The following is a 22311-nucleotide window of genomic DNA, read 5'->3' on the forward strand; positions in this document are numbered from 1 at the left end:
AATGTGGATAGGTCTCTTGTGATACAATAGTGAATAATTGTTATCAGGACTTATTGTGAGGTTTGGAAATATAAATGTAGATGTTTTGTAGTAAGGAGGGGAGTGATTAACTTTGCAATTAGGAGCGGAGGTCCCTGGGACCATCAAGGGAGAAGAGCAGAGAGCGGGACCCTACCCAGAGAAGCAGTGATGCCTGAGATGGAGGCAGAGATGATGATGTGGAGAGATGGAGCAACTGGGAACTTTATACCCAGAGAAGGAGAGGGGCTGTGTGCTGATGACTGGGGGGCAGGCTTGTAGGGTATACCCTTTGGTTGCCTGATGATGCATACAGGGGATTGCAACCATGACAATGAAACAATATGCGATAGGATGAATGTAAAATTAATGTTCTTCCATGTAAACTATCACATAAATCACAATAAAACATTTAAAAACAAGTGTGAATGGAGATGGCAGGAAGTGCTATTTTAGGTAAATCATCTAGAACCCTCATCCTCACTGGGTTACTGCATTTGGTTTTTTATTGGTCCTTTGCTTTTATACTTGAGCCCCTAGTGTCTATTCTTCACACAGCAGCCATTTATATGAAAGTTAGATTCTGTCTTTCCTCTACTGAAAGCTCTGCAACAACTTCTATACAAAAGTTTAGTGTCCTTCTCTTAGCCTACAAGACTTTACATGATCTTTTTTTAAATTTATTTTTTCCCTCCCTAACCCCATTTCCTTCTATGTTTTCCCTCCTTTACGATACTGTAGGCTCACTCTAGAGGAGTCAAGTAGGGTCCCACCTCAGGGCCTTTGCACTTGCTTTTCCTGCTTGCTTGTTTCCCTCAGACATCTCCCAGATAACATTTCCTTATCACTCTCTCAAAAGTTGCATCCTCCTATCACTCCTGATCTCTATTTTCTCCTATACATTTATTCATAGCACTTATCCCGTGTTGACTGTATATTACGTTCTCCCTGTTTTGTATGAGAACATAATTCTGTGAAAGCAGGGATTTGGGCTTTCACTCAATCCTATAGTTCCAGCACCTGGAATAGGAACACATTTCAAGAGCTCATTTATTTACGGCATAAATGATTGAGTGAATGAATGTGCTCCAAGAATGAACTGCTGAACAATGGGAAGAAAATAACAGAAAAGTGTCAAATGCTTTGCAAGTTTTAAATTTGATCCCATTTGCTTATGCTTTTTCACAATCTTAATTCTGTTTTCCATCATCACCTGGCATAACCATTCCTATCTGCAGCCTAACATCAACTTTTTTGCCCCTGTTTGCTTAGATCACAGAGCTAACCAATTAATATAAGAGCATATTTTCTAAGATGCCCAGTATAGATGTAAAATCTTGATGACGGGTATACCCTGTTTTTTGAACATATTTTAAACAGGTGGATTTGTGATCATGTTCTTTCTTTTTTTAACTGCAGCATCACCAAATGTCCCCAGACTTGGACCCATGGAATTGACCATTGTTATCACTGTGCCCATTTGCCTCTTGTCTGTAGTGGCAATGCTAACTATATGGACATGCCAAGGTCGGCAGTGCACATACAGAAAGAAAAAGAGACAGAATGTGGAGGAACCACTCTCTGAATGCAATCTAGTCAATGCTGGAAAAACTCTTAAAGATCTGATTTATGACGTGACTGCCTCGGGATCTGGCTCTGGTATGCACCGTTTGTTCATTTCTTAAGTAAGGCAAGTCTTATTTAAAAATCCATCAAAAGGTTGGTTTTTGCTTATTTATTATTATTAAATTTTTAAAGATAAAAGGGCCCAAATGTAATGAAATCCATTAAAAAAAAATTCTTGATACAGTGCATGGTAAATTCTGGTGTGGAAAACTTGTTTAGGAGTTGATGAAGAGAAAACATTGTCATGGCCTAGGAAGAATTAAGTCTTATCATTTGTTTTTTGTGCTTTTAGGCACTCAAATTCTCATGTTCATACTCTTTCAGAATTTACTGATACAACAAGAATGGAATTTCTCTTCCCCACCCAGTTATGGTTAGTAGTAGTAATCATCATAGTTCTCTCAGTAATGCTGTAGGAGCACAAGCCTACTGAATTCTGGGAAAAGTTGTTAGTTAAGCAAAGAAGTGTTCTTTGAACACAATTTCTTGTGGCTGTGAAGATCTTCAGAATTTGCTGGCATCTCTGGGATATGTGAAGTTATCACAGAGTTAATCTGAGAATAAAATCAAGAACAAGCTTGAATAAAGCATAGAAATGGAAGATACAAAGAAGCAGAATAGATATCCTGCTGTTGTTGTTGTTAAATACAGTGGAGTCGGTTCCGACTCACAGTGACCCTGCACAGGGTTTCTGAGGCTGTAAATCTTTACGAGAGCAGACAGCCTCATCTTTCTCCAGTTTAGGGTTATGTGGTAACTATCTTCCTCTTTAATTGAACCCTAGGACATCTGCTGAAGCAATTCAAAGTGGCAGGCTATATTATGGCTGAAAGCACAGGGCATTTGAGCTGTGTTGTTGTTGTTGTTATTTCAGATGACAGAGCAGGCATTTCTTTATAATAAAAAATTATTGAAAGTGAAGGGGATTCTAGTCTCTCATATATATTTCCCGAAAACTAACCAACATACAATGTTGCAGAACTGTGGACTAGGGTGAGTGGAAATAAGTTACTTCAGGAACCCCGTACTTTAGGAGAATCTTTAATGATTATCACCCCAAACAGATTTTTGGGCAACTCACACACCAATGTTCTTTAACCCACTACCGTCTGCTGTTAAGTTAATTCCCATTCATAGTGTTCCACAGGACATAGTAGAACTGCTCCGGAGAATTTCTGAGACTGTAACTCTTTGTGGGAGCAGAGCATCCCAATGCTTAATCTGCTGCACATCTGTGAAGGCAAAATTAATGAAGTCAGATGACAAAGGAGCACAGCTTGGGCGTGGTGCCTCCATTGTTTTGGGAGTTGGCCTTTGAACCAGTTCATTCTGGTTTGATCTCCTGCTGACAATTTGCATTTCCACACTAAATATACTAAATTAGGATCTATATTTTAATAAGATCCCTGGGGATCTCCTGTGAATTTATAAAAATGACAGGAGATCTTATTAAAATGTAGATTCTGATTCAGTACTCCTATATTGTCATTGTTATTAAGTGTCTTGTAGTCAATTCCAACTCATAGCAGCCCTTTTAAGGGTTTGCAAGGAGCAGCTGGTAAGCTTGAACCACTGACCATGTGGTTCAAACCGACTTTGCGGTATAGTGCTTTATCCTACGACACTACACCAGGACTCCCAGGGGTGGAAATGAAATTCCCAGCAGGGGTTCAAACCATAATGAACCAATTTGAAGCCCTGATCAGGACCATATTTATATGAGTATCATATTCAACAAGAGGAATCTTTGGACTCTCAAATTTTCTTTGGAAAAGAGAAGATGAATTATGCCATCTGAAGAGTCCCAGAGTTTTTGCTGCTTTTAGGGACAATGCTATCTGCCATCTCATTGACCTGACCAAAGTCTAGTAAATTTTACATCACTGCAAAAATTAGATTGTATATTTTCAAAGGAGGAATATTGGAAAGAAAATACCCAAATGGCAAAGTTTATAAAACTTGAATCAACATTAAATTATTGGTTAGACAACTGTCTTTCTTTCTTGAAAAGTGAAGCTTGTTTGGGTACATTCGGTCAATTAGGGTACGGTGGTTCTCAAAATTCAATATTTAAAGAAGGAGAGTTCTGAATCTTTCCTTCTTTGAATATTGAATTTTGAGCACCACCGTACCCTAATTTCTTGTTGACTGGCTACATTCTAGATATGGCTTATGGGCACAGAGCTAAAATCCATGCCAAGTATCCTGAAAATGTATATACTTCATTTTGAAGATTCAAATGATTGAACCTATTTTATCTCCACCAGAACACTTTGGTTCACCTGGTGATACAAGATAGAAATGTTGATTTTGTAGTTACTCCATATATGTTTTGAAGATGACCAGAAATTTCCCTTTCAGATAAAAGTGATAGAGATTTTAAAACTGAAGATTGAATACTTAGTTTAGGAAAGTAGTCATAAGTCATGGCATAAAATAATAATAATATAATAATATTAATAAATTAATGGTAACATTTTTTTGCACCTTTAGGCTGAAATCTGAATTTATTGATTGTGCTGAAATCTTACCTTTTTAAATTACTATGAGATCTCTTGTAAAATGACAATAGTAAGTATGTCCAAACATGGATGATTCCTGACGGATTAATCTGAAATAATTCTAGTAGTTTTTTTTTCCAAAGCTAGGTCCATGTTTGACAGTAGCTGATAGCCTGAGTTTTGAAAATCAAAGAAAGACTGGATCCATCCACAGCATATGGATGGAAATCAGGCAGTTGTGCTTCTCTCTGCTTTCCCTTGTCTATAACCTTAAAAGTAAGGCTATGCTGTCAGAAGGTGACAACCACAAATTATAAAGATTGTTTCTGACCTGGTCATGGACACATTTCAAAGATATATACTTCATACAAGAATGGAAAGTGGGCTGCTTTTTTGTTGTTGTTGTTGTTTAGACTCTCTTTTAAAGTGACTTCTGAGATATTGAGCAGCTTGCTGTTTTCCTTTTATGAGACAAAAGTTCTGACAGATGGTGTCAAAAAGATGCCTTTCCATAAGCGAGGCATCAACTTTATACTCCTGGTTAAAAAAAAAAAAAAAAATCAAAATAAACATAAAAGGAGAAGCAAAATCCATCTATCTTCAAATGAAATTTCTAAATGTGTAACAAAAGAACTAATCAGATTAGTTTTGGGTGATTGCTTTGAATGAGATACTGAAGCAGCTTTCACTGAGTTTTACCATCTCAACTTAATTGGTGTGTTTAGTACCTTATTGGATGTTGTCTTTCTTTGTCCCTGATCTGCAGCATTGACCGTGTGCTTGATCAATCTGCAGTTTGAAAACACTGCCTTTTCTAGTTCTTTTTTGTTGATGGAGATGGTGGTAATACTTACACAGTGTTTGTGTGTGTGTGTGTTCAAGGGGATGTAAAGAAGTTCATGGAAAAATTTCATTTTTAATTTAATTTTTCCATAAACTTTTTGAAGTCTCCTCATATTTATGTGTATGTGTTAATTGATTGATTGATTGATTGGACCTAATAATTAGTAGGTAATCAACATATTGAAGACAGTATAACTTTAGTATGTGGTTGATTAGAAAAAATTGACTGTAGCCTACATAAATAGCTGATTTTATAGTTTGTTATTAGAATTCTTCCCAACAGGGGAGGGCTGCATTCATATCCACTGAGCAGGCAAGTGCTATGACTGAGAGCAGGCTTTCAGTTCTAGGTCGACCTCCAATTAAGAGTATGTTGTTGTTGTTAAGTGCCATCGAGTTGGTTCGGACCCATAGTGACCCTGTATTTCCAAGGGTTTCCAAGGAGCAGCTAGTGAACTTGAACCGCCAACCTTGCAGTTCAAATGGCTTTGCAGTCTGGCGCATTAACCCACAGCGCCACACCAGGACTCCAATTAAAAGTATAAGCCTAGACAAGTCTCAGATTGCTGTCAGGCATCAGCTGTCTCATCTCTCAAATGATATAGTTAAACCCAATGATCTCAAAAGACCTTTCTGACTCTAGGCCTTTGTGACTAATTGTTGGGAACCATAACAATACATTTACAGTCTGTGCTTCTGAAACCATAGTACGTAGTTCGCACGAAGAAGGGAATATCTGAAAATATAGTATCCTATTTTAGGGTCAGGAATTAAAGCCCATAGGAGCTATAGGATTGTTGTTATGAGGGGTTCTGGCCATCTGAGTACAGTGACAAAACATGGCTTTTTAGAATACATTTATATGGCAACTTCCTTAAATATTTTACCGCTGCTTATATGAGTAGTAAATACCCATTGTGGAACTGTAGGTAATGTAGAAAAGTAGAAAAAAATCATAATTTATTCTGATGCTGCCAGATAGAAATAGCCATCATAGCATTTAGCATATTTCTCTTTCAGCCTTTTTTTAATGCATATTTAAAAACTAAATACATTGATTTATATGGGTAAAATGTACTGTGTTATTATAACATTATAGTAAGCATATTTTCCCTTATCATTAAAAAATGCCTCTTCATAAGCTACATCATTACTGCCTCCAACTGACTCCTGTAACTCAACAGTATGGACTAAGCATGATTGAGCATGTGATTTGTAGACTGTGATCGGTCCTTAACATGCATCATCTCATTCTTTTGATTGCCTTATTAATTCTCACCCCATCCTTATGAGACACATAATGTTACTATCTCCATGTTTTCAAATGAGGAAGGTGAAATTCAGAGAGGTTCAATAACTTACCCATGATTTCTCAGCTTGCACATGGCACAGTTGAAATGTGAACTTCGGTCTGTTTCATTTGTTCTCTTAATCTCTGCAATAGATTCCACAATTTTTCTATTATTTGACCCTTTTCCTGTAACTATGATAATTTATTGACATGTTTTTGTTCTGCATTTTGCATTAAATCTTTATGGTAGAATTCTAGAAATGGAGCTATTGGTTCAAAGAATATAAACAAACATATTGCATGTACTCAAAATATTTCTTCTTTGAAGTTTTTTTTTTTTTAATCAGGCAAAATATTTATTTTATAGTTAGCACTAGATTGCAAACCACAAGGTCAGCAGTTCAAACCCACAATCTGCTCCTTGGAAACCCTATACAGAGTCACTATGAGTCGACTTCACAGCACTTAACAACAACAGCATGATTACATCTTATGTTTAATGTAACATCAATGCCTCACTTGACCTTTAAATTTTATTCTTCACTTTCTGGCTTTATTTTGGTGTTGAAAAAGAACACTCACAAGGTATTCGTTTGTCCTACCAGTTGTACTAGGAACCAGACACTATTCTAGTGTCTAGCAGGTTTTTTACCCTCTTGTGTAAACCTGACTGCCTTTGGTAGGCAAATCAAGGAGGTGTGAGCAATTTTGGAAAATCAGACATCCACAGGTTGTTTAAGAAGTTTTTACTTTTGAATATTAGAAGATACTTTCAAATTAAGAAATTGAAGTATTACTTTTTGATTTGGTAATGAAAGTTTGGTGTAACTATGCAAATGCCATCAAAATTAGTAGCATTATTAAATTGCTTACATCTTTTAAAGCAAATTTAGTGTTCACCATGACAATTCTTTTTGTTTGCTTGTTTTTCCTGGCTCTTACTTATTTTTATCACCCATTCTGCCTTTTTTGTGCTTAGGTCTACCTCTGTTGGTTCAAAGAACAATTGCAAGGACGATTGTACTTCAGGAAATCGTAGGGAAGGGTAGATTTGGTGAGGTGTGGCATGGAAGATGGTGTGGGGAAGATGTGGCTGTGAAAATATTCTCCTCCAGAGATGAAAGATCTTGGTTTCGTGAGGCAGAAATTTATCAGACGGTTATGTTGCGACATGAAAACATCCTTGGCTTCATTGCTGCTGACAACAAAGGTATATTTTAAATCTAATTGGGTCTAGCAAGAAATCATGCTTTATGTCTGTTATCAAATGAGTGTAAATAAAATAATCTCTTTGCTTTAATATGAGGGGATGCCAAAAAGTTTGTGGAAAAATGGAACTAAAAGATGATGGAAGTTTTCCATGAACTTTTTGAAGCCCCTTGTAAAGTCTGCTTAAAAGTCTAATTTCCTTGTTGTGGAGAGAAAATGCATCTCTCCTCTCTAAAAATAAATGTACGTAGCCAGACAATAAAGCAGTGCAAACGTCTCATATGAAATCATGTAGGGGTCCTAGTATGGAGCTGTAGTATAACCACTGGACTGCTAATTTCAAGGTCAGTGGTTCAAACCCACCAGCCGCTCCTCGGAAATCCTATTCATGATTGCTATGAGTTGGTTAAGTACCAACTCCAGGGTAGTTAACCACAACTTGGTTGTTCTGTTGAGTCTTTTGACTCATAACAATCCTGTATAGAGTTTCTGAGGTGTGACCAGGTGGATATTTAAAATATTTGATGACTCACGTGGTGTAGGAACCAATCAGAACAGAAGGCTGAGCTGGAGCAGAGCCCAGGAGAAACTGCCAGGTTAGACTTGAACCCTTTAGTTACTGGGTCATGAGTTAATCTGGAGGTATCCAGAAGGGTGAGTGGGAGGAAGGAGTTGGATTGAGTATTGGGCAAAGGAGTGTCATTTGAAGGGTTTAACTAGAAGCTGTTTACCATCCAAGAGAGAAATATTTCAATATTTTATTAGCTGGAACAGACATATCAGCTGAGAATTCACCCTTGATAAAGCTGTGTTTCCCTTCTTTATAACAGGTTTCATTTCCATGACTCAAGTTTTCTATGAACATTATCTCTTTAGCTTGTGTTAGAGTGGCAGTAAGCAAGATGATTTTAGAGAAATTTCTACTAATGTTACTTTGTGCCTAGTTTATTTCTCAAGGTTGAACATTAATAATCCTTAACAGTATTGCTTTTTGAGTTTCATGAAGCATGACAAAGCATTAACTTTATGGTATTTAAATCAGTTTTCATAAAATAGTATATATATCCCTGAGTAATCAGGGGTTGAATAGAAAATATGTGGATTATTTGTCCTCTACTTCTTCTTTCCTTTTCATAGCTTTTACTTATTTAGCTATTCATTAGTGACTTTTTCTAAGGGAATCAAGGAGTAAAAGCAAGAAAAATTCAATCCAGCCATTTATGGATTTTATTTTCTTACTTACTCAAAACAGTAGTAAACACGAACTCTGTTGAGATGGAGATTGTAACCTCTGTTTTAAAAGGTTGAAAAAATGATTTGTGAAAATCATGGATGAGGTCTTACCTGGGAAAATTCAAAACACAGTGATTTTTATTTAATATAAAGTTGATAAAATTGTTCATTGCTAAATAGATGACAAAGTACATTTTGACCATGATTATGTTTGCTGAGGATATTTTACACCTGACTTGGTAGGGTTAGGAAGTACATGAATAAAGTCAAGTTGAACTAAAATATGGATTCTCTCACATTTTTGATTACGTCTACTTTGAAAATAATGTAGACTATTGAAAATGAAACATTTCTCATTCAACTATTATAAACTTTTTCTTTTCCCTACCAAAAATGGACTGAATTACCTACAGCTCAAAGCTGAATTTGTATGTTCAGATTAATTCACAGTGCTGCCAAAGCAGAAGTGGCTATGGCAAAATGGACAATCTTGATGGGTTGAATTAATCACAATATTTATTGGATTATAAAATAATGTGTACAAGAGAGTTCAGATAATCTTTGATGTTTGTTTTTTTTTCTTAGTTTAATTGATCTACCTTTATCACATCCTTACTTGTCAGTGACTTTGTGTGTGATTACAAATGGTATCAAACATTGCTTTCATCTTCACAAAAGCCTATATTTTTTTCAAGATTTACAGCTTCACTTTTTAGTCTCTGCCTGGTAAAGGCATTGATGTGAAATCATAGATAGTCACTGGTGCCAAAGAGGGAAAGAGGTCTGAGTAGGGTTTAAATTTGTATGTGGTCAACTCATTAGTGAATTTTATCCTTATAAGTTGACTTTTGCCATTCTAGGATGTTTTATTACTTCCTGGCCTTGGAAATCAAATATTTGAATAACGAACAGCTCATATATAAAACACTTGGCAGAAAATGTTTTTAGCAAATGTTCATTATGGATTATTTTCCCATAGTGTCGGAAGTAGTCAGGACTGCCTTGCATTATTATACTTTACTCAAAGGCTAAATCTAAAAAGTTTTAGGCTAATTTCTCTTCTGATAAAAGTATTTTATGAACTGGATTAATTTTTAGTTAAATCAAGGAAATTTATGAAAATATCTAGTAGTTGTATTTGAATCTTAATATAAACGTGAATGGCATGAACATTCTAGAATCTTAGAACTTTTTTGAGAGTAATAATCTTTTGTGTAAATTTGTTATATTTCTGATTTCTATTGGTACAATCTTTCTTAAAAGCTCAGAATAATTTGTAACAGCAATGAGCCTCGGTGTATCCCTCATGTGTTTTCTCCTGTCATATAGCTACTATTACCTGCAGATACTAATCTGTTGTTGTTGTTAGGTACCATCGAGTTGGTACCGACTCATAGTGACCTTATGCACAACAGAATAAAACACTGTCCAATACTGGGCCAACCTCACTATTGTTGCCACTCTTGAATCCATAGATGCTGCTAATATATAGGAAATAAAAAAAAGGAGTTGTTTAGTAACTATAATCTCTGCTTTATAGCTTCGTATAGCTATGATGGACTCCTGGTGTGGTGCTATAGTATAAACACTGGACTGTTAACCACAAGGTTAGCAGTTCAAACCCTAAGGCTGCTCCTTAGAAGTCTTATACTATGAGTCAGAACCAACTCAACAGCACTTAGCAACAAAGAGTATCATAATAAAAAGTATCATTATGATTCTTAATGTATCAAGATGGAACTCTGGTAATCTAGGTTTCGAGTCATACTGCTAATCTCATGGTCAGCAGTTCGAAACTACCAGAATATCCATGGGAAAAAATAAGGCTTTCTGTTCCCGTAAAAATTTACATCCTCGGAAACCGTATACGGGCTCATTATGAGTTGGAACCAACTCTACGGCACATAACCACCACCACCAATGTATCAAGAGGTGTCTCTCATGTGGTGCTGTGGGTTAATATGCTGGATTGCAAAATTGGTTTGAACCACAAGATTGGCAATTTCAGCTCACTAACTGCTCCTTGGAAACTCTATGCTGGAACCCCTTGGGCAGCACTTAACAACAACAATGCATCAAGAAGGAGCCCTGGTGGTTCAATAGTCTGCTACTAACTGAAAGGTTGGCACCTTGAATGCACTAGGTGCCCTGCTCCCAGAAAGAGTTCAGCCTTGGAAATCCTACAGAGCAGTTCTACTCTGTCTTACAGGGTTGCTGGGAGACAGAATCAACCTGACAGCCCACAAAACAACAACAATAATATGTCAACTTCTTCAGGAATTCATTGAGGATTTTTACTTTACTAATGTACACTGCTTATATTATCACTTTTGCTTTGTTCCAACATAAATTAAGTTAAACCACTGGCATTAATTTCTTAGACATGCTTCAAAAGGTCATAGAAAAATGGAATGAAAAGATTAATGGAATTTTTTAGCAACTTTTTGAAGAACCCTCATATATTCATTTCAAAATATATATATTTTTTCCTAATTTGGCAATGGATATGGGTAATGGTTGCACATGATTAATGTAATTAATGTCACTGACTTGTAAAATCTGTTGGCTTGGTATATGTTGTGTTGTATGTATTTTTATCACAATTTTTTTTCCTGCTAGATAATGGAACTTGGACTCAACTTTGGCTTGTATCTGAGTATCATGAACAGGGCTCCTTATATGACTATTTGAATAGAAGCATAGTGACAGGGACTGGAATGATCAAATTAGCACTTTCAATAGCCAGTGGTCTGGCCCACCTTCATATGGAAATTGTTGGAACACAAGGTATTTATCTCCCTTCTAATTTTTTTCTTCTTGAATGCCTGAACAGAAACACTATGCTATATTTTGGTGTTTGAGTACACTTTAGTTTGTCACAAGCAATTACCAATGGAAAGAAAAACTGAACTTACTTTATAAAGTAAAAGGTTTTGTCATGATTCAGCCAGCTCTAGCCATTTTGTTTAGTATCTGTGGTGGTGATGGTTATGCGCCATGGAGTCAGGTCCAACTCATAGCAACAGGGTTTCTGAGGCTGTCAATCTTTACAGGAGCAGAAATCCTCATCTTTCTTCCACAGAACATCTGGTAGTTTTGAACTGCTGACCTTGTGGTTCACAGCCCAATTTGTAACCACTATGCTACCAGCTGTTGTTGTTGTTAAGTGCCATTGAGAGCTCCTTATTATCTATAGTAATAGTTTTATCCCTAGTGACTCCATCTTTGTCCTTTAGCATACGTGTCTGGGAGATCTTGCTGCGTGGTAAACACCTATATTCAGAGAATACAATAATTTAAATGTTTATCTTTGATTCAAGAATATTAGTGGAAAGTATAATAAGATCTTGGGATGAAATATGTACATGTATTTTGAAGCCATATAATACTCAATATCTTTTCTAATTGAGTTAATTCACACAAGAAAGTCATTAGTTTGGGCAGGGCAATTATTCTCAAATTTGGATTCATTCTTAAAATTATTGAAAATCTCTCCATAATTTTGTGTATATGGATTCTATCCAGCAATATTTGTCCAAGTAGAAATGAGAACTGAGAATTGTTTAAATGTTTATTTTTTAAAGTAACCATAATAAGCCAATTAAATACTAAAATAACAGTTTTTTTTCAACATTTGCTTCCCAGTACAAAAACTAATTTAGTGAAAATAACAATTTTGTTTCATATTTGTGTAATTCCTGGATTTTTATATCTGCTTCTTGATTTAATTTTTTCTAATATGTTCTTTGGAGGATGAAGAAAATCTGATCTCACAAAGATATGCATTTGGGGAAGGGTCTCAAAAAAAACCCCTCTGATTGGTCTAGAGTAGCAGAAATTTGAAATAGTAATTCTTTTTTAATTCATGTAGTGTAAGCACTGGACCACACGGTCAGTTTGAACCTCAAGGCTGATGGTTCAAACTCACCAGCCACTCTTCAGAAACCCTACACAGGATCTGCTATGAGTCAGAACTGACTCAACGGCACTTATCAGCAGCAACCACTGCAAAAGAGTGTGTTCTAAGTCTTGGAAGTATGCTGATGAGCAAGATAAAGTCACAGTCCTCATTCAGTGTACACTCTAGTTGGGTGAAACAGATAACACATACATAAATAGCAAGATAATTTGGATAGCTAGAGAACTACAAAGAAAGCACAATGGGGTGTTTTGATGGAGAATATTTGGGGTATCAAGTAAGACTCTCTAAGGAGGTGACATCTGAACCATATCTTAAAAATAATTCCTCTTTGAAAGACTCAACATTTAAGAAATAAAAGCATGAATATTATTTCCTATGCTTCATAGGTAAACCTGCTATTGCTCATCGAGATATAAAATCAAAGAATATCTTAGTGAAAAAATGTGAAACGTGTGCCATAGCGGATTTAGGGTTGGCTGTGAAGCATGATTCAGTATTGAACACTATTGATATACCTCAGAATCCTAAAGTGGGAACCAAAAGGTAAGATGAATTACTTTAGTAGCATATAAGACTTAGAAAACTAGTTGCCATCAAGTTGACTGACTCATGATGACCCCATGTGTGTTGGAGTAGAACAATTCATTGTCTGATTCTTTGTAAGTACCCATAAGACTTATAACTGTCCAATAAGCAAGAATTTCTAGGATATAGTATGGAGGGGTTGTGTTAGAAATTATTAGATCCAAGAGAACAAGAAATCTTCTCTAGGTCCTTGAGGAATTAGTGGGCACAGTAGTTACAAAGCAAAGAGAAATAGAATTTTTGCTGTACAGAATGATGGAAGAGATGGTAATACATTATTTTAATAGTGCCACATTCTGTGAATGCGTTTTTTCCTACAGATTGGAAAAGAAGATACTAGCAGTGTTGTTGTTGTTGGGTGCCATTGAGTCAATTTTGACTCTACGTACAACAGAACAGAACACTGCTCAGTCCTGCACCATCCTTACAATTGTTGGTGGCTTGAGTACATTGCTCTTGCTATGGTGTCAGTCCAGCTCGTTGGGGGTCTTCTTTTTGCTGACCTCCGCTTTACCAAACATAATGCCCTTCTCCAGAGACTGGTCCTCTGAAGTATGAGAGATAAAATCTCTCCATTCTTGCCTCCAAGGGGCATTCTGGCTGTACCTTTTCCAACACAAACCGGTTTGTTCTTTTGGCAATCCATGGTACTCTGTGTATAACTCTATAAAAGCCTCTATACCTCAAAAATGAACTAAAAACAGAACTTGAAAACATAGTCCTAAGGGATCACAATAGAAGGTATTGGATAGAGTGGGAAAAATTGTGGAGCAGAACTTAAAATAAAAAGACCAACCTTACTGTTCTGATAGATACTTGTAGAACCCTAAGATACTATGGTCCGTTGACACACTTCAGGCCTAGAATTGAACTCAACCCAGGTTCAGTTTTCAGCCCAACTATAGACAAGCCTATAAACAAGGTAAATGCCTTATAACGATCTGCCACATGATATCAAAATGACAGCTTTTGTCCAATGATAAAGTATAGAAGCCAGAAAAGGATAACAAAGAAGGACAAAGGAGGAAATAGAAATAGTGCTGTTACATTGTGGGGACTCCATTCAATGCCAAGAAACAAAATGTGTATGTATTTTTGAATGGAAAGACAATTTATTTTGTAAACTTTCACCCAAACTACATTGAAAAATTAAAATAACGTACCAAAACCCCAAGCATATCGTTCTAAGTCTGTGTGCTCTAAATAACAAATACAGCATCACTAAGTAAATGAAGGAGCTCTGGTAGCGTAGTGGTTACGAATCGGGCTGCAAATCTTAAGGTCAGCGGTTCGAAACTACCAGCTACTCCGCGGGAGAAAGATGAGGCTTTCTACTCCCGTAAAGATTTACACCCTCGGAAACCCGGTACAGGGTTGCTATGGGTCGGAACCGACTTGACGGCACTTAACAACAACAAGTAAATGAAAGAATTTATGTAATAAATATATATGTTGTTGTTAGGTGTTGTCAAGTTGGTTCTGACTCAGCAACCCTGTATAGGGTTTACGGTGTTGTCAATCTTTACGTGAGCTATGAGTCAGAAAGGACTTGATGGCACTTATCAACAACAACCACATGTGACACAGTGTGTTCTGTGAAAACCTCTTCTTTCTCCTGCGAAGAGTGACTGGTGGGTTTGAACTGCTACCTTTGTGGTTATCAGTCCAGTGCTTACCCTACAGCACCACCATCTATTATATTCCATTCTTCTTGTTGTCAAGTGCCATCCAGTCGGTTCCAACTCATTGTGACCCTATAGAGGGTTTCCAAGGATCAGCTGATGGGTTTAAACTGCCACCTTGTGGTCTACAGTTCAGTGCTGATCCTACAGTGCCACAGCAGGAGTTCCTATATTCCATTGTTGTTGTTGTTGTTAAGTGCCATCGAGTCAGTTCCGACCCATAGCAACCCTGTACAGGGGTTCTGAGGCTGTAAATCTTTACGGGAGCAGAACGCCTCATCTTTCTCCCACGGAGCCTCTGGTAGTTTCGAACTGCTGGCCTTAAGGTTTGCAGCCCGATTCGTAACCACTACGCTACCAGAGCTCCTATATTCCATTAGTATTCCATATATATCCATAAGTATGGTGTAACAATACAAAAATTTCTGCTTTTACCTATTGTTACAGTTATCCTTGGTCCCCCCCAAACTGATGTATATTAAAAGATAATAGATAGTTTTACAATTTCCTCTTTCAAGAATCTCTGAAAGCTAAGAAACAAGCATGATTTAAACAAAACATATTACACATGCATTAGAATAGACACATAAGCACTAGTGTGGTGCTGTAGCATATGAACTCGACTGCTAACCACAAGGTCGGCAGTTCAAACCCACCAGCTGCTCCTTGGAAACCCTATTCAGCATTGTTATGAGTTGGAACTGTCTCAAGATCACTTAGCTACAACAACAATGTTGGAAGCCCTGGTGTGGCACTGTAGGATAAGTAATGGACTGCTAACCACAGGTTGTTGATTCAAATTCACCAGCTTCTCCTTCAAAACTCTGTACAGAGTCACTATGAGTCAAACCCTGCTCAATGACAACAACAACATGGGTAATAGGATTTTTGGTGCATTTTGTTGTTGTTGTTAAGTCCAGTTTGTGGGAAAGTTACATCCATATTGTTTCCTATTTTTTAATTTTTATTTGAGTTGTTGTCTCTGTGCTATGATTCCTGGGTTCTTGAACTTAAAATCAGAGACAACCAAAACATTTTCCTGGAGGCCTTAAAGTTCCTTGACAAAACAGAAATTCTTAGCTGCTGTAGATGGTCTCTGGAGATTTCAGGATAGTCCTGTGAGTCTTCCACTTGGCTCCTGAGGACACTAATGAGACCACCAGGGACACTTCAGGGAAGTTTATTTTGACTGGACTGTCTTAAGGGATCTTACTCCTTTTCCGTGGAAAAAGAAAGCTTTACTTACCTCTGCATGAAATACAGTTAGGGAAGCATGGAATGCCAGATTCCCTCAGAGGTTCCAAAACATTAAAGGACCTTGAGAGGGTGTTGAATCCTTGCTTGAGTAATCTGGGAATTCCTCAAAATCTCCTAAATCAGCTGGCGCCAGTCAGATTCCATGACTTGTAGATTCCTTCCATTTAACACTGTTCAAATAAAGCTCCACCTTTCTAAACGTTAATGTGTAATAAAATTGTCACTCAAGAAAATGTATTTGAGGAATGCTGCCAAGCACTGTGTTATTGTTGTTGTTAAGTGTCATCGAGTTGGTTCCAACTCATAGCGACCCTGCATAGGGTTTCTGAAGAGTGGCTGGTAGGTTTGAACCAATGACAAGGTTCAAACCAACCTTGGGGTCCAGTGCTTATTCTGAAGTGCCACCCATGCTTCCTGTGTTAGAGTCCTGAACATACCATGATGACAAAATACACTTTTTGCCCTCAAGGAGGAGACTTTAGGTGGTACAACAGTTAGCATGCTTGGCTGCTAAACTAAAGGTTGGAGGTTTGAATTTACCCACTGACACCTCAAAAGAAAGTCTTAGTGATCTACTTACAAAAAAATCAGCCGTTGAAAACCCTACACAGCACAGTGGGACTTTGACACACCTGGGGTCACCATGCATCCGAATCTGCTTGACAGAAGCTTGTGGTGACCCTCAAGGAACTTTCTATGGCAATGAATGAACTACTGAAGGAAACGGAATTCATTCCCCTATTTTGAGTGCTTTGTTCTTTCAATTTCCCACTGGCTTGTACTTCCCAATGAGTGTATTTGGTTACTGGCACACCTGCCATAGCACTGATCTGGTAAATAGTGGTGGAATCACTGAGACTAGGGCCCTTAGAGACACTTCAGGCCTGGAATTAACCTCTGGTTCAGTTTAAAATGCTTTCTAATTGATGTTCAACTCAACAATTTTATTATTTAACTTTATAGTGCCTTAGATCTACCTGTAAAAATTGATGTAAGCCATCATAATTTATGTCTTACACCAGGGCTTATTAAGATTGTATTTTAATGATGTGCTATAAAGACATACATAGAATCTGAAATGCACCTGTTTTTTAAGGTATATGGCTCCTGAAATGCTTGATGATACCATAAATGTGAATATCTTTGAGTCCTTCAAACGTGCTGACATTTATTCCCTTGGTCTGGTTTACTGGGAAATAGCCCGAAGGTGTTCAGTTGGAGGTAAGACTTTGACTTTTTAAGACTTTGGAAATATTTGTTTGCTTTTCCTTGGTGCTCTAAATATGAGGGAGCTTCAAAAAGCTCATGGAAAAATTCTGTTACCTTTTAATTCCATTTTTCTTCAAACATTTTCAAGTTCCTGTGTAAGCTGTGATTTTCTAAAAAGCAGCACATTAATTTGTTATTTTTTTTTCCCTAAGTAGCACATTAAATTATTTCTAAATATTTATGAAAATAATGATTGGTGATATTTTTCAAGCAGCAAAAATGGAACATGCAACAAACATTGGAAAATGTATATAGTATGATTACCACTTCGGGCACGGACAGGGGTGTGCAGTTCTTCTGATAATTCTGATTCCCAGATGATACTTTGCAAAGCTCTTAAAAATTATTGGACTTGGATTTGCATGTAATTAGCTGTATCCCTAACTTATACCAGAAATTGAAACCCAAAGAAGATAAATTTCTTGCCAAATCCACAAAACTTGGAAGTCTTCTATTACTTAGGGTTTTCCTCTTCTGCTCTGTTTTCCTTTGACAATGAGTGGGTGTGAGGGCTAGTAGAAGGGGGTAAGCGAGCAAAGACAAGTTTTCTGCCTTTCTACTGCTCTACTGCCATCCTGGAGTGGTGCTGTGGGATGAAGCACTAGACTGCAAGGTCAGTTTGAACCACAAGGTCCGCAGTTCAAAACCACCAGCCGCTCCTCAAAAACCCTACATAGGGTTCCTATGAGTCGCAATCAACTCGATGGCACTTAACAACAACTGTTCTACCAGTTTAGAGATAATGAAAGAAAGACATTGGGAGGGAAAATTCAAAAGGTGAAGTCTGATGAAATTATTGTCTCAATGGAGAAAACATTGAATGATTTTAGAAAATTCTTTAAGATTCGCACTTGCAAATGAGACAGTATTTAGGGTTAAGTCTTTTCCTAAACATTTGACTTTAGACAAGTTGCTTAGCTGGTAGTGTTGTGGTTAAATGCTGGACCACTAACCGAAAGGTTGGCAATTTGAATCCACCAGCCACTCTATGAGATGTGCCATTCTGCTTCTATAAAGATTTTCAGTCTTGAAAATCCTCTGAGGGCAGTAGAGTCACTATGAGTTGGAAACAACTTGACAGCACTAGGTATTTTTATTAGCTGTAAAATGAACATAATAAAACTGACACTTTGGATTATGAAGAAGTAATTAAATCATGTGAAGGTTTTAGTACTAAGTTTGCTTTTTGTGTGAGTTATTTAGTACTGTTATAACTGAAATGAATAGCTTTTACAAACCTAACTTTGTTTTCTCACACTTTAGGAGTTTGAATTTAGGATGCTGGCTTAAGAGGAAATCTTTATTGTTAGCTTTGGTGGGAGGTCCTTGACTCTTCAGTTTGTTTCCTGGTTCTCCATGTGACTTGGCATCAGTCTTCCCCATTCTCTGCTTGCTTGCATGCCCTAATCTGCTCATATTTTATTTTGTAAGAGATTGACTCAAGATACACCTTGCACTTGTTGTTAAGTGCCGTTGAGTTGGCTCTGACTCATAGTGATCTTGTATATGGTTTTCAAGGAGTGGCTAGTGAGTTTGAACCACTGACCTTGCTGTTCTAATGGTCATTGAGGTTCAGTGTGTGTCCTACACCCTGCACTAATCCAGTCTAATTAACATAACAAAGATGGTCCATTCTCCAATTGTATTATATCACAGGCATAAAGGTTAGGATTTACAACTCATACATATTGGGTTCACAGTTTAATCAGTAACATTCCACCCTTTCCCCCACCAAATCCATGTCTGTGCCACATTCAAAGCATGTTCACTCCATCACATCATCCCCAAGGTCTTATATCAACTCAAAGTCCGAAATTTCATTTTGTGAACTATCTAAATCAAATATGCATGAAACTTTGATTGGATTCCATTCTGGGGCAGAAATTCCTCATCATCTGTGAACATGTGAAGCTTAAAATACAAATTGTTTCCAAGGTACAATTTTGGAACAGGTTCATAGTAGACATTTCCATTATAAATGGGAGAAATTTGAGAGGAAAGAAGGCACCAACCAAATCCCAAACCCTTCAGAGCAGTTTACATTAGCTCTCAAGATTTATACATAATTCTCTCTTCTTTGAGATAATCTGGGCAATGGCCCTCCCCTCTAGACTTTTCTGGGTTCTGTGTGGAGACTCCTCAACCCTAGGATTCATCTCTACCTGGGATGGCAGCTGTGTTCCATCAGCTTTGGTAGCTCTACTCTCCTAGTCCATCTAGCAGACTTCATTCTTCCGCCCCTTGAACATGGCATCCCTACCCTCTCCACTTTGTGCAGTGGCACTATTGTCCTGGCACACCTTAACAACAAATTCCACATTCTGGAGTTAAGTTGGAGATGTTCCAACATGTAGAAACCTAGGAGACTGTGACCTCACTGTTTGAGATCCAGGAGACCTTGGCCTTTGAAACTGAGAAGACTCTACGTCTAATGCTCCTTCTAACAGATCTGCTGATCTGCTCAAGGGATAAAACAAAGGACAATCCTTTGATTTATTTCCTGCCTGTAGGATTCCTAGTGGCAGACAGTTTTCTTTCCTTTCATCCTCTCTGACCCTTTCAGTCTAAGATGATGGGATTTCTGCTATGGTAGTTGATTAGATCCATCAGTCTTCTTACTATAAGTGATAGGGAGAAACTGCATGGCACCTTTAAAATCTTAGAAATCTCATTAGCAAGATATTAAGTTCATCATTTACAAGTCCAAACATTTTGAACATAATTTAAGCATAAAAAACAACACCCTTCTTCTCTTGTTCTTTTACATGCTCCTCATTTTCATTTTTAAAAACTTTTTATTGTGAATTGAGTGAAAATTTATAGACCAGATCATCAGTTTCACATTCCATAAATCATATACTTTGCTTCATTAGATGGTTGCAATCCCCTCCATGTATCAACAGTTAGTAGCATTTACCTGTATTCACTCCAACCACTGCATTCCTCCCTGTGTCCCTGCCAATCTCCCTTCGGTTATATATTGTCTGCCCATCACCCATGTCAACACATGTCTACCCTCTAATGCATATAGTAAAAAAACACACGCAGATATATAGTCATTTAAACAACCACAGGCATATTTTGGAAGCTAGCTTCCTGGCCGCCAGCACACAGCTGTTCTTTTTCCATGAGTCTAGAGTCCTCGGCTGCTCAATTCATCATTTCCTTTTAAAACCTCACCAGAATTACATTTAACATCCACATTTCTGGCAACATTCTGCTGCTGGAACCGCATGTATTTTCTAAGACAATGGAGACTTTATCTATAGCTTGTCTCACTTTCTTCTGACCCCTCACCAAAATTATCTTTGATGTCAATAAATCTACCAACAGTTTCCTCAAAGCAAGCTAGGCTTTTACTATTGCTGTTGTTGTTAAGTGCTATTGAGTTGGTTCCGACTCGTAGCTACTCTGTATAGGGTTTCCAAGGAGCAGCTGGTGGATTTGAACGGCTGACCCTGTGGTTTGCAGTCCAGTGCTGATCCTTTTACTGTTGTTGTTGCTGTTGTTAAGTGCCTGCCATCAAGTCGGTTCTAACTCATAGCCCTGTATACGGTTTCCGAGGAGCAGCTGGTGATCTTGAACCACTGACCTTGTGGTTCAAACCAACCTTGCAGTCCAGCGCATTAACCCACAGCACCAAACCAGCCTCTACCCTTTACCTAATTCCCAAATGACTTCCACATGTAGGTATTTGTTAAAGCCACACCCCAGTCTTCCAGTACCAAATTCTGTTTTAGTTGTCTAGTGCTGCTGTAACAAAAATATTAGGTGTAGATGGCTTTGAGAAACAGAAATGCATTTTCTTACACTATAGTGGAGTCCTGGTGTTGGAGGGTTGTTGTAAGTCAGAACTGACATGAAGGCACTTAACAGCTAGAAGTGTGAATTCAAGTTGCCAGCTCTAGAGTGAGCCTTCTTCTCTCTATCAGCTTTGGTGGTAAGGTCTTGTCTCTTCAGCTTATTTTTTCCTGGATCCTTAGAAATCTCCAGGTGGCTTGGCCTCAGTCTTCCCCCATCTCTGCTTGCTTGCTTGTCCTTAGCTGCTCTTTTTATATCACGTAATATTGACTCAAGATACAGCATATACTCATCCTATCACTATAATTTAACAAAGATAACCCAATCCCCAATTATATTGTAACTACAAGCATAGATCATAGGATTTACAACACATAAGTTTGGGTCACATAGTTGGATCCATAGCATTCAGTAAGCATTTAGTAAAAGAACTGTTCTTATTAAACCTCTTGTCATCTTTACTTGCTTTATATCAATCTTATTTAAAAAATTAAACAAAGAAACCTTGCACATTTCAGCTTAAGCCCATTGCCATTAAATTGACTTCAACTCATAGGTACCTTATAAAATTCTTAAATGGTTAAAATTATATTTGAGTTAAAAAGCATACTTTTTCTTTTTTATTCATGTTAGAGATAGTAAAGCATTCAGGAAGCTAAAGTCATCTATAGAAGCAATAGGGTTATAGTGATGCCGAACATGAACAGTGGAATCCCGAAACCTGGATTTTAATTCTAGATCTCTGTTACTTGCTGTGTGACCCTGGGCAAGTTCACAGTACTCTTTATGGCTCAATGACCCTATTTGTAAACTAGGGATAATACGATACCTTCCTTTATCAATGGTTTTGAGAAATAATTTATTAAAGCATATAAAAGCTTGGGACAGTGATTGGTAAATAGTAAGAAAGCAAACGTTCAGTATTTTAAAAAATTAGTTGATGTTTGTTTAGATTTTTAGTTTTATTATCCTTAAATTTTACTTATAAGTAAAGATAAAATTTTTTATATTTACTATATAACTATTGTAAAAATTTAGTTATGTTAACATGTGTTTTGTAGTTAGTTTCCCAAC

General features: G+C 37.3%; 1 protein-coding gene across 4 annotated transcripts in view; it reads left to right on the forward strand.

The window, feature by feature from the left end:
- Nucleotides 1-22311, forward strand: part of ACVR1C (activin A receptor, type IC) — a 137791-nt gene that overhangs the window by 105972 nt on the left and 9508 nt on the right. For 2 of the 4 annotated variants that reach the window (XM_006872036.1, XM_006872039.1), the window contains 5 exons: nt 1438-1677; nt 7259-7489; nt 11341-11508; nt 13030-13186; nt 17264-17388. In XM_006872036.1, coding sequence (XP_006872098.1) covers nt 1438-1677; nt 7259-7489; nt 11341-11508; nt 13030-13186; nt 17264-17388 — 921 coding nt within the window. The remainder of the gene's footprint in view (nt 1-1437; nt 1678-7258; nt 7490-11340; nt 11509-13029; nt 13187-17263; nt 17389-22311) is intronic. The other 2 variants (XM_006872037.1, XM_006872038.1) reach the window with 2 other exon arrangements.

The sequence above is a fragment of the Chrysochloris asiatica genome, unplaced genomic scaffold (assembly GCF_000296735.1).
Source record: "Chrysochloris asiatica unplaced genomic scaffold, ChrAsi1.0 scaffold00181, whole genome shotgun sequence".
NCBI classification, from domain to species: Eukaryota; Metazoa; Chordata; class Mammalia; order Afrosoricida; family Chrysochloridae; genus Chrysochloris; species Chrysochloris asiatica.